Source organism: Leuresthes tenuis, unplaced genomic scaffold (assembly GCF_036924035.1).
Source record: "Leuresthes tenuis unplaced genomic scaffold, fLeuTen1.0.hap1 SCAF_4, whole genome shotgun sequence".
Lineage (NCBI taxonomy): Eukaryota > Metazoa > Chordata > Actinopteri > Atheriniformes > Atherinopsidae > Leuresthes > Leuresthes tenuis.
In genome coordinates, this window is record NW_027325358.1 from 8,095,362 (window position 1) to 8,112,258 (window position 16,897).

Consider the following 16,897-nt stretch of genomic DNA (forward strand, 5'->3'; position numbering starts at 1 on the left):
ATCACGCAGGGAGGCAACTGAAATGCGAGCCGAGGTGCCTGGAGCATCGCGTTTGTCAATGAACACTCCGCCGAGTTTCACCACACGGTGGCCCTGTGTCTCTCCTTCTCGCCGCTCCTCCTCGCCTCCGCCACCGTGAAGTACAGCCTCTCTCGTCCTCCCCCTCCTTCACCACCACCACCTCCTCCTCTACCACCCTCTACTTCCACTCATTCCTCCCGTCGAGCTGCGGAGAGCTACAGACGTGTCCTCCAGCTCTGAGCAGCCCGGTGCGAAGATGGTTGGCGGCTTGTGTGCGCGCAGGTTGGCCCGCCGGTCGCGGTCCGCCTTGATCGCAGCCCTGACGGTGCTGCTGGTGCAGACTCTGATTGTGTGGAACTTCAGTACCCTCGACTCAGAAGAAAGAGAAAATGCAGGCTCCAACGTGCGGGAGAAGAGGGACCGGGTCGCAGGCAACAAAGCCGCTGGCAGCGACTATTTTCAGCACGCAGTCCAGCTGCAGCCGGGGCAGCATCATCCTCCGCCTGGGAGGGGGACGTCTCGCCACATACAGCAGCCGGTAAGACAGAGGCGCTGCCGATGTAGTCATATCATGTCCCCGCTAGAAAGAGACTCCCTCGCTGGGGATGGAGTGGTTGGCAGACAGGTCAAAACATTCCCAATTTACGTTTTTGGAGACAAGCGCTCGACAGGGCCTCTAAATGAACGTTTGGTTGTTGTCAGTTGAGTGGAAGCTCTCTTGTAGGACAAATGTAAGGATGTCTGAAATTAGACAGATGCAAAGCGAACCCCTTTTACTCCTACAGTGCAAGGAGTCGGGCATCCGTGGCCGAATGCTTGCAACGAGCAGGAGCCACACTGCGCCGTTTGAATGAATGTACTCCAGTCCAGACTCCTGTTTAAAATGCCAAAGCTGAGTGTGAAATTTGGGCTTGCATGCTCACTCTAGGGCAGAATGGTTGCGAGAAAGGGCAAAATATTTCATGTAGAAGTAGCTGTGAAGATGCCTGGACAGCGGAGTCACTGTCTGGGGTTAAAGCCGATACCTGTCATGGTCTATTTGGAATTTCAAGCCAGCAGTAGACTGTCTGCTAGCTCAGCAGCACTGTCTCAACATAGTCAAAATGAAAACAAAACCTAATTTACAGAATTGTTTTCGATGGTTTCACAAAGATCTGCGTGAAAACGCAAAGCTCAAGGTAGAAAACAGAAAAAAAAGACAGAACAAATCATAATGAACATAATGTTGATAATGAACATCTTGGAAGAACAATCAACAGATCAGGCTGAACTTTGCCATTCAGAAGAAGGTGATTTGATATCATGATTTGAACATTTTAAAACTGCCCTCCTAAAGTAAAAAAAAAACATGGTTTAAGTCCACTGACTAAAGACACAGCATAGATGAATATATTGAGTATGTTCTGAGTGCTTCCACACAGAATGTGATTAATTTTTATGACCTAAATCAGAGTCTTAAAAACTGAAATTCTCACTAATGGCCTCAAGCAGTTAGGCTGCCTTGAAGAGGTTGGACGCAGTTTATCAAGCGTGGAATCGAGCAACAATTTTCCCTCATAAAGCTGCCAGCTACACAGGTGTAGAGGACTTTTCACCATGCAATCAGCAGGTAACCGACTTTGATGTAGATACACTATGTGACAGTCACTCATTTGGAGCCTCTGCAGACAATGATTCGCTCACTTCAAGAGGTGGGACACAGAGTCCCACCTGCCGGCATCTCCGCAGTGCAAAGTCATGCCAAGGACGGGTTATATTTGAGTCAGGTGTCTATTTTTTTGATAATTTAATAATAATCTTCTCACAGAACACTACTTTCAATATCCCTGAATGGATGGTGGTGCTCCTCAATTTGTTTAATTTTATAGATCTATGATCTATACTTTGATCCTGAGGCAAATTAAGGGAAATTATTGTATGAATTATGTATTACGTGACAGGACCTATATATTAAGTATGTCAAATCCTTTTCAGTTTGCATCAACACCAATTTGTCCAATTGTATTTCACTATTAAAGCCCATAGTGGGTCTGTATATGACCTTTTTCATCTATCGCCTCAAGGCACTTCACTCAGCCTGTAAGGCAGTCAGTCAACCAGTCAGTCAGCTCGTCTGCTGCCTGTCAGATTGTCAACTTACTCTGTGCAGTTCCGTAGCTCCTGGATGCCACGCACTCAATTCATCGCCGCTGGCCACATACACATTTCCCTCTCTACTTAATCACTGCATTGTCATTCTCTCTTCCCTTGTGAGTGTGTGTGTGTGTGTCTGTGTGACTTGGCAAGGCAGCCTTGTCCAGCCCAAGGGTGACGCATAAGCGCCAACTGATGCTATATGAGGCAGCGCGTCTGAGCGAGGGGAGAGCAGCACTTTGATCCAGAATAGAATGAGCCAGGAGCTAGGCTATGACAATAGCAGAATTTCTTTGTGATAACTTGTGTTGGATAGGAACATTATGCATAGCTTTGGATGTGTCATCCCAGCAGGCAGGAGCTACAGCTGTCATTAGTCCTTGTCTCCTGTTGTTTCTCTTGAGGGAAATGCTGCACAGAGAAAGTAGACTTTTTTTCTCTCTCACCACTATCGTTTGTTGTTCTTGTCTTCTCTGCCTATATTTGGATTCAATCGCTGTGAGTTTGTATTTTCACTCTGGCTTTGACCACCTGTTGAACATTCATCATCCAAATATTTCTGCACTTATTGATTTGTCTGTCATATTTTTCCTCACACCACTTTATTACAGGAGTTTGTAACACAAAATCAACAGGCACTTGTTAAAGTGGTCCTTGTGACGGTGGGAAAATCTTGTTCTCAGCAGCAGACTGAGTAAAGCTTTGAAAAGCATCAGGCTCCGAGCTTCACATCTGGTCATGAGCTTTTTCTTTCCGTCTTCCCCCAGGAGTCATTTACTGTGATGATCCCCTTGTGCCCAGTAGGTGTCCGGCTTATTCATGCTGTAAAGTCTTCTGCCTTTAGTCATGGTAATATACGTAACATTACCTCTGATGTACATATTTTCCATTGCATCAAGTTTTCCAAGTGGAAATGACAAAGACCCTTCAAGGCATCTGGTACCATGTACTTTACTGTTCTACATGGTAGTGTCACATGACCTGTTTAAATACATATCGTGATATTATACAGCAAAATAAAGATTTTTGCCATATTTTTCTCCTGCATTGACATTATTTTTATAGTTGAAAGACATTAAATGACGAGTAAAGAGCCTCAGGAGCCTTAAAGATAATCAGAATGACAGTTAAAGGCATAAGTAGAAAAAAGAAAAAAACACGCAGAGGGAGTATTGTTGATCATTTAATTGCACAGCACAAGTAACAAAGACCTATGCATATGTGTTGCATTTAGGAACTGGGCTAAAATCCTTTGTCGCTATCATTTAGTCTTCAGCCACGACCACAACCACAATGTGATTCATTCCACTGTGTCCATGATCACATAGCTGACTCATACTAACACACACACGCACACACACACACGCACACACAGACACACACATACACACACACACACACACACACACACACATACCAGCACTCTTACAAAAAACTAAAACAGTGTACGTACATGGATGTAGGACGCTCTCTGCAAATACACCCTCCTGCATTTCCAAATATATAGTCACACACACGCACACGCACACACACATTGGGTATGAGTCTTTTTTTGTTGTTTTGAATGGACTCAAAATGCTAAGAGATTATGTTGCACAATACTATTGAATGAGCTTGTGCCTGTAGCCTCTCAGACTTTTCATCTTTAAGTTGGGCTTCAGAGCTTTAGAACATACATTTGGGTGTTTTAAGTCATTACCACCTCAAAACATCCCACATTAGGCGTGCCCTGTCTCTTTGTTCGGGTCTGAGAATGTCACTCAGTGAGCGGTTTAGATTCTGCCCACAACTTCACGTCATGCTGCTTTTGTTTTACCTTAAAATTTGAAACCCAGAAATCTTTACCTTTTTCTTTGCTCTAAAAGTAAATTCTCATCAGTAGTTCACATAACTTGAGAAAGAAATGCACTCATGATGCTCCAGAAGTACACTGTCTAATGTTTTATTAGATAAAGACAATAAGCCACCGCTCTAATGATTTAAAGTCAGGTTTATGTCCTTACCTGAATTCCTGACATATCTAACTCTGCTGCTGTTTTATTTATTAATTTTCACAAGTTCACAAGAGTTCCCATTTTGTCACTGATTACAGTATCAATAAGCATGCACAAGCACACAAGCGCAACACTGGAAAAACAACAAAAACCTGGTAGACATTTGTGATACATTGCCGGTACAGAGAATAGTTTCTTAGTCTCTAAAAACTCAAGACACATAAACGTAACATGACTGAATGCCCATGGTTTGTTTAGCCTATATGCAGAAGATTGCTGAAATGATTTTGGTGTTTCTGCACTTATTGCATGGTTGTTGCATTACTTTAGTGTTCCTATCTGTGATGCAGTTAGTGAAGAAAAGCCAGTTCTACAAATGTAGCTTAAGATTAGGCTAATCATCCTGTGCTCATATTCACTTGCACAATTAATTACTTTCATTGACAGTAATGGACCCAACATGTGTTGTATATTACACAGAAGTAGTGTAAAAGTACACTGCTGTCTGGTGTGACATTTCTAATCATGACATTATTTTAGGCCTTGCGTTCTCATTTGTCATGAAAGGCTTTCATTCACTTAGTAATAAACTTCCTTTTCACCTTTTCCACATGTCAGATTCCATTCTTTCTCACAACGTGCTCCTGGCATTGCTGTTTGTTCCAGCACTACTTCATGCACCAGTCACTGTCAGTGCTAGTTTTTGTATTAAATCAAAGTCACTTTTCCTGTAGTAATTGGCGGTTAAATTGGCTCTCCCCAAAAGTAAATTGTCTTGGAGTGTGAGCTGTTCTGCTTTAAAAAGGACCTTTGAACATATGTAATTACAGTCTGGACAGACCCAGAAGATACACCGATGCACTGTTCCAACAGCCCAATCTTTACATCAATAAAGTGTTATTCTGTAAAACCTATAATGAGGGAAGAGTAAAGTACAGCCTGCCCATCAGTCCATCCAGCTATAGTTGATTTCTGCACACGGAGAGACTCTTTTTCAAGTGTCGTTAGTCTGAGAGAGCAGTAGGAACATATTCAGATCTAAAGGAATAAGTATACACCTGAGACTTGAAAGAGACTCATCAAAAACCCAAGATACTTTGATGTTGAAGTGTAATTTGTATACATGACAGTATGCTTCTTCCTGGAACGGGAAAACATTTTATCATCATCATAATGCAACACCCTGTCATGTTTTTTCTCCAAGCTGGCCCTACTAATATGCAAGCTGTCAGTATGGAATCCTGAAAGTGTAGGTTATGTGCTGTATAGTTTGTTAAAAGAGTATCCATAGCAGCTCGAGCGCAGACTCTGCCCTGCTAAACACATCTTCTAGCGCAGGTGCGAATACTGCGGGCCTTTTCAGTGCCGTGCCATCTGTTTACAGCTAAGCCAGCGATCTTTTTCTGTCTTTTGTTTTCTGACATTGTGTAACAAAGGAATAGCCAGCTATTCAACAGGTGTCACAACATTGAAAATACTACACGTACACTCATAAACAGAAAATACAGTAGAATGACTCATGTAGTCCAGTCAATTACATTGACTCCTACTTAGGAGATAAGAGTGGAACAAGTTCCATTACCATCTTATATTTAATAGAGCTAATGGATAACCGCAGCATCAAGTTAAGAGCAAACAGCGTGTTGAGGGTGCAGTCATGCTACATAAAGTAACTTTGCAAGCGGTGCAGTTGTAAAAACTAATGCTTGCGGTCTTTGGAATTTCAATAGTTTGCCCATTTGAAAAAAGAGAACAGGAAATCAGATCAAGAGTTGACTGTTAATTTTCAGTATGTGAAATGATACACAGAAGAATGTTTCGCTTAGACCAGAACCAAAGCACTCTAGTTTCACATGCAATGTCCTGACCAAGCACAGAGCATCTGAGGCAAATTTTCTGTGAACACCATCAGAGGTACTTTGCATTGGGATTTAGCAGCCGGCACTCTTTTCTCAGCTTGACCAAAGGTATGTACTGGTAATCCCTCAGTAGAATAATAATAATAAGCTAATGTTATGTTTGTTGTGTTGCAACTAAAAATAGCAAGTATTGCCAGAAGTAAATTTATTTGGTAAATTCGTTTAAACTTTATTTTTTAAACAAGTGACAGCCCTAACATTAACGTCAGTGTTCACATTTGCAAACAATGACAATTACATCAAGTTACCTTGATGTTGGCAAAGAAATGTATACATTTTCTTGACACACCATAGCTACTTTCTTGTCTCTACTTCACTCTCTCTGTCTACCCTGCTCAGGAATTGGTGGGAGCACATTAAGCTGAACATAAAGCTGCACGTCTGAACAAGATTTAAATTTATCTATAAACATGGTCAAAGTCAGCGCACAGCAGCTGTCTTTAGTGAATTTATCAGACAATGTCTCAGTGACTGCTGGATAACTTCCATTTCAGTCTCTAATTCAGACTAATTCAGCCATTCTGTAACAGAACAGAACATAATGAAAACATGTTAATTGACATTTTAGTTGTATTAAAATACACTATATGAACGCTCATAGCAGAAGAAAAGTAAACATGATGAACAGGCAGATTGCTGTTATGGTTATTATAATATCACCTGGCACATAAATATCTACATCTACATTTATCAAGTTATTTTTAAACATATAAGTAGAGTCTTAAAAGAATTCCATACTTGCTTCCGAATTCCCCAGTGAACATATGCTAACCCATCTGTTAATTGTATTCAGCTCTGTTTCCCAGTGGCACTCTCCTCTTTCCTGATGTCAGTTTTTTTAATGTGCTGGAGTGACACCACCATCCGTAAAGAGAAAATGAATTAACTGCTTAAATCGTTGAAGAACTTGTTCCAGCATTTCGATTATGAGATGCTTCTTTTCTCTGCTTTTTCTTATTGTAAAGGGAGAGCCGGGAGTTTTACTCGGAGATCAAGATTTTAAAAACCCATAACTCAGGGCTTTTGGGACTCTTGACAAGCATAATTCACAGGACTAAACACGAAACCCAATCAGTGAGAATAACCTGTTGTAAAATAGAAAAATAACTATAGTTGGAGTTCTACTTATCTGTCGAGCATTACGCTACATCCTTAATGTCATGTGTCATAAAGGCAGTAAGCAAAAAAGAAGATTAGAAAGTTCTATCATAAAGAAGCTGCTGAGCCACCATGAGCCCCCAGAGGAAAATGAGGGCTTTTTGGGTGGCATATGAAGGAATTTGTTCTACCTTGTTTTAGGAAGGTAAAGTATTCACTTAAAAGATTTTCACTGATTTAGCATTTGGATCAAACTGCTGTCAAATATGTCCCTTTAAAAAGGGGTTCAGATTTGGGGCCTCGACAGGCTGCAACACATCTGACCCCTCATCTTCTGTGTGGACGCAGTTCCATTGATTATGTTTCCCTACTGCTTTGTTCTGGGTTTTCCTTCGACAGTACCTTGAGTGATGTGCATCTATGAAAAACGCAGTGAATCTGTGCGGGCCTGCATGTCCGTGTGTGCTTTGAGCTCAGCATGATGCCTTCGTGTATACTGCGCAATCAAAGACCATAAATACTGTTCATTTGTCTCTTGTCAAGTCTGCTCAAACAAAGCTTATCATTACCACCAATTAGAGTTGCAATGCTCTATCACAAACAAGCACAAAATCATCAGGCACATTAACTTCAGTCCTGCCATCCCTGCTGCTCTGATCTTCCCCTCATACTCCCATCATCCTCTTCTGCTGTTACAGATGGTTTAATTCCCCAACACGTTAATAACGCATCATCCAGATGAATGAAGCTATATAATACCTTGCAATGTCAATAATCCCATAGGTAAGAGGCTTAGCAGACAGTCCTGAGACACACACACACACACACACAAACACGCATACATTGAGACGTAGATGGAGAGATAGGCGGTTGTGGGGGGTAGCAGTTGGGGGAAGGGGTCAGTTAGTTTTATCTGAAGTTGACTAACATATGGAGGGTTTGTTCAGCTCAACTCACTTGCTGCTCAGTAGTTTCAGGGAGATTCCTTTAAATAGATACACTGTATTTACTCTGATGATGTCATAGTGATGTCATTATGTTTACCTGGGACTTGGAAAGTTCATAATCAGAAAGCCTGTGTTTTTCATTGTCGGTGTGGATGTTGAAAGCTGTGGCTGTTTAAGAATGGGAAGGGCCAGTGAAAAGACTGCTGTGGAAAATGTAGCATCCAGCAGTGTTGAATATTGACTCATTTCAGGTCAGGGTATCTCAGCTTCTGCTGTACTGATGCGGCCTCTTTTTTTTAGCCACTCATAAGTTGCCCACCTACTGGAACAGTAAAACACTAGATTCCCAAAGTTTCACTTTATTATTTGGAAACAAGTTTTCATGAGCTTTAAGATTACTATTACGTACATTTCTGTTCTAGTTCTCCTTCACAAATTCAAACATGACACTCATTTACTGAAAAGCGCATTTTTTTAACATATTGAGTTCTTATGTGGATGAAACATGCAGATCTTCCATCATTACAAGTGGAATGGCAATCATTTGGTTAAGTATAGTGTTTCATTTATTCTGTAGAGTAAGTGAAAGTATATTTCGGGAAAGATACTCTCAATTTTTCTGTAATGGAACATAAAATGTAAGTGAATTTTCCCCTCATAGTGTAAGCCATCAAGCTGGGGTATTTGTGGGTCAGACTTTGTGAAGTGGCATTTTCATGTAGTGTGCATTGCCGATTTGTCAGCCTTGATCACAGTGCATAATGTATATCTAACATCTCTGTTGCATCCCCTACAGCATTCATCACGAACAGCCTTCTGTAGGGGATCATTAGACAGTATGAAGTGTGTTTGTCTCACAGTCATAATGGTCACATCTCACTGAGGAAAAGCTTGACTGCCTAGATGAATGCGGTAGTCTACCCACTTTTCTGAAATGATCGCATGCAACATGCTGATTCACGTTTAAAACGAGTATGCATGTGAACATGTAATCACGTCCTCACAGACTAATGAGACTGAGCATGAGCTACTGCCTTTCTATTTCCTCCCGAACACATCATGCACTAATCTCCATGTATTATATTATTCTAATAAGAAAGGGAGGGGCTGTGACAGAAAGAGAAAGAGAACATGGCAGCATGGTGAAGAAGCACAGTGATGACATGTCTGCTGAGCAGATATAGGGGCAATCCGGCCTGTCAGGGAAAGCTTTTGTCCTTCCAGTCCCATGGAGCAAGAGGAGAGGAACTGACAGCGGTGCTTTTCTTCCTCTTTATCCTCCTCCTTCTTTTTTCTTCTTCTCACCACTGGAGCTGAATGCCAACAGCCCAGAAGACTTGTTTCAGTTATTAAAGGAGAAAGTGAGTGGAGAGAGAAAGAGAAAGACGGAGAAAAAGAGACATATGCAAAACAGAAGAAAGCTGAAGGAAGAAATATTTTTGGGGAATAAAAGAAAAGACAAATGTTTCATCCCTTCAACAAATCCTATGTTGACTCAAATCCTGGCGTAATCCTCAGAGGAACCGGTCTTGTTTGAAGGGCTGTTAGTGTAGCTTGGGCCTGGCTGGCAGAGACTATGTGGTTGAAGACTTTTTCTGGAAACTAACCGAAATCTAAATGCCGTCTGCTCCAACTGGGATCAGGTCTCTAATTTTCCCCTCTGTTGGGGAAGTTTAGGATTTAGAGGTAAGCTAGAGTCAAGACACTGATGAAGCTGGCTTTATCAAGCATTACTAAGTAGGAGCTGAGATTTAGGATTAGACAAATAAGTATTGTTAATGGAATCATCTCAACTCTCCATTTCTGCTTAAAACTTGTGATTCAAGTGGTTAAATTCTTTACTTGAATGAATAAATTCATCTAGTAGAAATAATCCTTTACCTAGGTATGGATGAAATTTCTGACAGGCAGAAGCTTTATAGTCCAATTGAAAGTAAAGATCTTTTTTCTATGCCACAACACGGATTGCTGTCCTGTAGATACTTTAGTGGTATCCCCTAGTAATCCAGATTAAAACAAAAAACTTGCTTTCTTTACTACCCCTTAATCCTTTATATGTCTCCAAAAAAATGCAGCGATTTCCTAAAATGTTCAAATCTAAATCTAAAAAATACAGGATACAAGACAAAAACAACGTGTGTACAATTCTAACGAGTTTTAAAATCAATATTTGGCACAATTTATTCCTCAGCATAGCCTGAATCCTCTCAGACAAGCTTTCTGCCATCTCTTTTAGTAGTCTTCAGGAATAGTTCTCTAGGCTTCTTGAAGGACATCCCAAAGCTCTTCTTTGGATGTCGGCTGCCTTTTTGTTCCGTATTCTGTGAAGATGATCCCACGCTGCTTCGATAATGTTGATGTCTGGGCTCTGGGGAGGATTCATCCCTCCATAAGACCTGCTGCCACTGATTTTCAGTTCACTTCTTGTGCCATTTGGCATAGCTCAGCCTTTCCCCCCAGTTTCTCTTCCCTTTCTTAAGAATGATATCTTTTCCACAGTAGTGCACAATAATGTTTTGCCTTTATGTGTCACAAATCAAGTTCCTCCATTCTGCTTTGAGGCAGCTTGTCTGACTGTGCATGCAAGTTAGTTCATGTTGATTCACTGAAGAAAAACCACAGTCCTACTGTAAAAAGGTCCAATTGAGGGGGAAATTGCTAAATTTATCTCTAAATAAGGAAATCTGTGAGCTGCTTTTAGGCTCCATGTTAGTTTCCACCATGGGTTTTGGCTCCAGTGTGACATCTAGTGATTGTTTGTAGCACCTTTAGGTCAGTGACATAAATTTCTAATATCCATATATCCTTTAAATCTGGCATATAGCATGGTAATATCAGCTTTTCGTCAGGGGCAGATGGTTTCAACCTCTTGAAATTGTCCCATTAATTAAATACGCAAGCATGTTTTGTCCTGCACTTTAGCTAGCTGAACGTACCAGCAAACAAAACCCCTCTTTGTTCAGAAGTCTTTGAAGCGCTTGTGTTAGTTTGCAGGCTAATTAATAGGCATGTAACGTATGTGAAACTAGACTAAATCAGTACTATACATGACCATCTTCTTAAGTCTTCCATTTCCCAAACCAACTGTAAATCACTGGTTGCACCATATAATGTTACTAATAAAGTAGACTTAATGATGACAATAATTATAATTTTTAGAATTACTATTGTAACATTATATCAGACATTTGGTGATACATTTCTGCTGTGAGAAAATCTTAAAGGGGTTTCTTTTTTCTTTTCTTTTACCTACAACAAAGGATACTATATACAAGAGAGCCATGGCTGCCCTTGTCGGGCAGCCACTTGAGAGGACATTGAAAGCTACACTGGAGACAGCAGGGAGATACTCTTAGATGCAAACACCAACATCAGATGCCTACATGCGCGTACACACTCCCACATGCTCTTCACTCAAAAGGTGCACACCTACAGAATGCATAAAATAATAAAATGCTCTCCACCCTAAATAAAAGAGCATTCACCCACACAGTCTCCCTCTCACAAACACACTCACGTACGCTCTTGCACAACACAAAGATCTGTATCTTCCTCTTCCTGCTCCCTTGACTTATGCATAACACAAAAACAGTTTAAGAAAAAATAAAATGATACAACTCTAAATCAGTGCCTGAACAGCGACTCTTCAGTGTTCATGCAAAGAACAGCCAGAGCTCGTAGTCATAACTGAGCAGGTGTTTTCTCCATCAGCAGTACATTTCGAGCCCACCCGTTCTTCCTGTCTGCCTTCACTCTACTGACAGCTTCAAGAGCAGAGCTCATGAGGTCTTAATGCCCGCATTAACGATGGCATGTTTGTACACCTTCTTCTTGATTATTTCCTCTACCTCGTCATCCTTCTCTCACCGGTAGCCCTCCCCTGCCTCCTCTTCTTCTCCCATCTTGAGTGGGAATGTCTCACCACACTGCTGAGTTGTTCTTGGGTCCTTTAGCCGCCGCGGGCCTCCAAATCAGCTTCAATGAGAAGCCCTGCAGAGGCTGTCGCAGCCAGGGAGAAATTGCGGTGTAATTGAGCTGCGTGATAATGATACGTTCTTCTCTCTGATTTCCTACCAGCGGTGAATCATCAACATCATCATCATTATGCCATCACATCAGCAACGCTCCACAGATGCTTCCACATCGCTGCCGCCGGAGTTGACCTGCTCCTTCACTTGATTCTCACTCCTGTCAATTGCTCTCATTCCACTTATTTTATTCCCATTGCCTGCCTTTTTTACTCTTCTCTCACTTTGTGCTCACCATTACTTGCCCTTCTCATCTGTCTCCAGCCAGCTTTCCAGGTTCCATTTCATTTCGTTGGCTGGCATACCTGAGAGGTGTACTGAAATTACAATGCTTGGAAAAGTATGTGTGTATGAGCAGGGAGGACGGGTCAGAGGAAAAGAAGATAATTAGGATTGTGTCTTAGGATTGTGAGTCCAGTCTTAAATCCTTTTTTTGCCACATACATAATAAGGTAGAATTATGCTTTTCAGGGGTTTTTTGTGACACACTCCGTTTTTGTTCAGTCAAAACTCAAAGTTAAAAAGCCTCAAGCTCACAACAAGGGGAATTATGCCCTTACACATTTTCAAATTTCCTATCCAGTGGCTAGTTTGGCAAAAAAGTACTGCAGACCTCTTTTGTCAGACATCGGGCTCTCTTGGTAAGCTATGAGCAGAAGTCTTCATTTGAATGACATTTGCTATAAATTTGTACAAATTTGCCGATTACAATTTAGTTTCTAAATTTTCACTCATATTAGATGTACAATACAAAGAGTGATTTAGAACTGTGCTCCAACTGCCACTAAATTGCTCTCCCCAAAGGCATCAGAGCCTCCAGACAAAAACAGTATTTTTGGAAAAAAAAAATTTAAATTTTTTAACTTGCGGTCCCTGTATGTTGCTACCTGTCTTTGAGTTTGGAATTGCATAACTTCGGTGTCAACACCTCAGTTGGGACCTGAAATTATATCTTATACAGTTACACCGACATAGACCAAGTTCTGCTGGGTAAAATTACAGTTTTTGATCAAAGAGTCTATTGGCTTTGAAGAACGTTTATACTGCTTCATTTGAGTACTTTAATTATTGACTTTATATCCCAATATATCTCCTATACTGGGATATAATATCTCCAGCAGGTCCTGGGTCAGGCCCAAGGCCTCGTCTCTGCTATACATACCCGAAACTCCTCCCCTGGGAGGTGAAAGGCATTCTGACTGGATGCCTGAACCACCTCAATAGACTACACTTGTTGAATAGCAGTGACCCTACCCTGATCTTTCTCAGGTGAGCAAGCTTCTCACTCCGATGAGGTCAGCCATCCCTCAAGAAGAGATATTTTGTGCCACTTTTCTTTGTGAACGCTTTCTTTTGGGTTCTACACACAGCTCGTGACCATATGTGAGGGTTGGAATGTAGAAGGAAAGCAAACTGACAACATCACCTTTTGGCTTAGCCCTCTGTTCACCATGACGTGACATGTCGGTACAGGGTTCGCATTTCTGCAGACCCTGACGAATCTTTCTGTGTATCTCACGCTCTGTTCTACCTCCACTTGTGAACAAAACCTAAAGATACCTTATACTGTTGCAGAATAATTTGTGCATTCCCACATTCATGTTTCACAGGGCATAAAGGCTGCTGTGCTTTCCCTCAATGGAAATTGTTAGCAGTTATCCCAAAGGACAGGGAGTATGCGTTTTCATATTGAAAATTAAACAATGGAATTGTGTCTGAGCGACTTAAAGAGATTGAATTATGACAAATAGTCATGTAGAAGACAGGCTGAGAAGAAAGCATTAATCTGGGCTAATAAATTAAGCTGAAAACATCATTTTAAAGAAGTGTGAGGGCTCGCCAGGATGGGGCTTAAACTGTGCGTGAGCAGGAGGGTAATATACACATGACTTTGAGCACTTTAACCATCCTCATGAGAATTGCCCTTCCATAAAAACGAACCATTAGGAAAATTATCGACTGCTTATTGGTGTCTGCACTCTACGTGTGTTTGTGTGTGTAAGCTTGAACAAAGAACAATGCTCCTCTTTTTTTCCCCTCTCTCTTTCTCTCCCCACCAAATGGCAAGTTTAACTTTTGCTAGAGCGGGGGGGGGTTAGAGCTTTTCTTGACTCCGCTCTTTGTCCTCAAGTTTCTCCTTAACTGCTCTGAGAGAAATCCGTTTTACTCCGGTAAATAAGCCTACAACATTCTCTTTATGTAACTCAGTTTATCCGGTGTACAGAAGAATTTTTTTTTTTAAGTCTCTCGGCATTCCTCCAGGAACGTCATAAATACTTAATGGTTTTCTGAGGTTGCCTCAACAAGGTTTTGCTGCTTTCTGTGGGGTTGAAATATGAGTACGCCAAACACATACTATACCTGCACACAGGTATTAGAATTCTGCATTACATTGCCTGTCATTCACATAATGTAGTTTTTTTTTTTTATTATATTTTTACTTTAAGTATATTTTGAGGTAGTGTACTTTACAGCTATTTCAGCTGCCTTTGCAAATTAATTTTCTGAGTCTCATTCATAAAGAGGCTCAACAAGTGAATTAAAATCATAAGCCTCATTTAAGGAACCATTAACAGTCAAGTACAAGAAAGATGACAGCCTTGTTGTGTAGGGATTGCTTTGTAGAGATGAATACCAAACCTCTGGGTACAGCCTGTGCAGGCATGTGCAGGTAAGTTAATTAAGTGTCACCGCTGAGTTTCCAAGATATTTGTGGTAACTTCCAGTTGTTTGCTCACAGGCCATTGGCAGAAAACAAGTTTACATGAAAATACTTTGTCATGTTTCGATATGAATCTCTTAATTAATTTTGTTATAAAGTTGATCAGTTGCATGTTATCCGTGTTTCCTTAGCCAGAAGCACAGGCCTTTATTTGATTAAACTGCCTACGGGACCGGGCCTTTGTTACAGGCGGATCTTTATTTCTGATCATCTTTGTTATTAAAAGGACTTTGCATATTTTTCTGCAAAAGCTCATTTTATTACCTCAAAAATAAATCTACAACACATGTGTCCACAAACCTGTGCGTTCTTATGGGAGTCCACTTGAAATCTGTCCATTCTTATGGGAATTTGTAATCTCCTGTAGGTGTGCAAAACTCTAAACGCTATTGTTTGTTTCCCCCTACCAGAATTTGCCTGGAGTATGTTGGAAAAGTTCAAAAGTGGTTCAAATTGAAGGAATCATATGGCCACGAATGCTTAAACGAGTACAACTTAACTTAATTCTCTCCCTGGCAGGGCTTTATTTGGGGGCCAACCTCTATTTGTTCACATCAACCTCATCCCTGGTCATTATAAGAGGCACTGCTTTTAACTGAATCATGTTTTTTTGTTTTTTGATGAAACAGTTTACTTACCAGCCACTCAACTAATGACTTACTCAAAGTACATTTAAATGACTTAGTTTATGCTTTTATTTAAGTAGATTTGTGCATGACTTTTTTTCACTTTCACTTTAATTTAACCTGACTAATTTAAAAGTATTAAATTCCATTCCCAGCAGCAAAGTTACTGGATTAAGATATACATAGGTGCAACAAAGAGATAAAACTTACATTTAATTTAAGACAGCATTCATTTGTCATGAGTCAGCGATCAATGATCATGAAATCAGTCAAAACGTTTGCAACATGATATCTGACTTCAGGTCACATAAAACACCTGTAAAGTCATTAAGTGAGACGATCGCCTGGAGATTTTTCTTCACATCTGTTTACAAGCAAAGAATGCAGTATACTTACACCTTTTATCCCTATTCAGTACAGGCTCTGGAAATAAGGAATGAGTCCTGAGATCGAAGACATTAAATGCCGTACTATTTTTTTAGGGATCAATTCTGTACTGTGATGAGATTTTAATAAATGAGGGAACCAAACCATGAATAACATTCCACGGATTATGGGGGTTATGGGGGTGGACAAGGCAGACCATCCATGGTGTTGCTGAGTGCTGCAGCAAGCCTCATCATTACTGGTGTTATTTCTATTATTACGATTATCATGCATTTATTTTATTTGATCACTTTTAGCAAGTTGCTGGATCCTTCAAGAAATCTATACTGACGGTCAGCCCTGAAAAGTGATTAAGGGAAGGTTCAGTGGCTTTGATTTAACATTTGAGAACGTGAGTAAGCAGTATTTACATGCTTAATAATAGCAAGTAGATGAACATACTTTATGAATTTTGAGTGTGGTTGCATATGTGACCTTCTACAAATATGCATATGCTCCAAAGGTATATAGAGTATGCAAACATAATTTTCTTTTCTGCTGAGAACAAGATTTGGTCAAGGCAATTAAATTTCAGCCATGGCTTGTCTGTTTGCTTAACACTCAAGTCTATTTGCCTGAAAGACACAAATGACTGCAATTTAGCAGTGATAGAAATGAACTGTAATGAGTTGGTATCTATTTGCCTGATGTCAGTCTGTTGCTGTAAGATGGGAGGAACAATCACAGAATTCAGCCTTTATTTTAGGCAGCATTATGTCCCGTAGCAGCAGAGTAGATTAATAACCAAGAGCACAAGTTTTTTTTAATTCTTTATGGTTTTTTTTTATCCTGGACATGGTTTCTACAGTCCATGTACATGTACAGGTGCAGACCAAACTCGGATCCATAATGCTCCTGTTTTGTTTGTGTTAAACAAAAATAGACATGTTCATTAGTGAAGGATTTTGTTACCAGTGCAGCGAGCTGGGATATCTGTTTTCCCTCCAGTTTACAATCTTAATGTCGAGCTAAGCTGACTGGAA

General features: G+C 40.6%; 1 protein-coding gene across 1 annotated transcript in view; it reads left to right on the plus strand.

Annotated features, from left to right (window-relative positions):
* The first annotated feature begins 223 nt into the window (after positions 1-223).
* Positions 224-16,897, plus strand: part of LOC140305491 (xylosyltransferase 1-like) — an 85,118-nt gene continuing 68,444 nt past the window's right edge. The window contains exon 1 of the mRNA XM_072384382.1: positions 224-559. Coding sequence (XP_072240483.1) covers positions 278-559 — 282 coding nt within the window. The 5' untranslated portion in view covers positions 224-277. The remainder of the gene's footprint in view (positions 560-16,897) is intronic.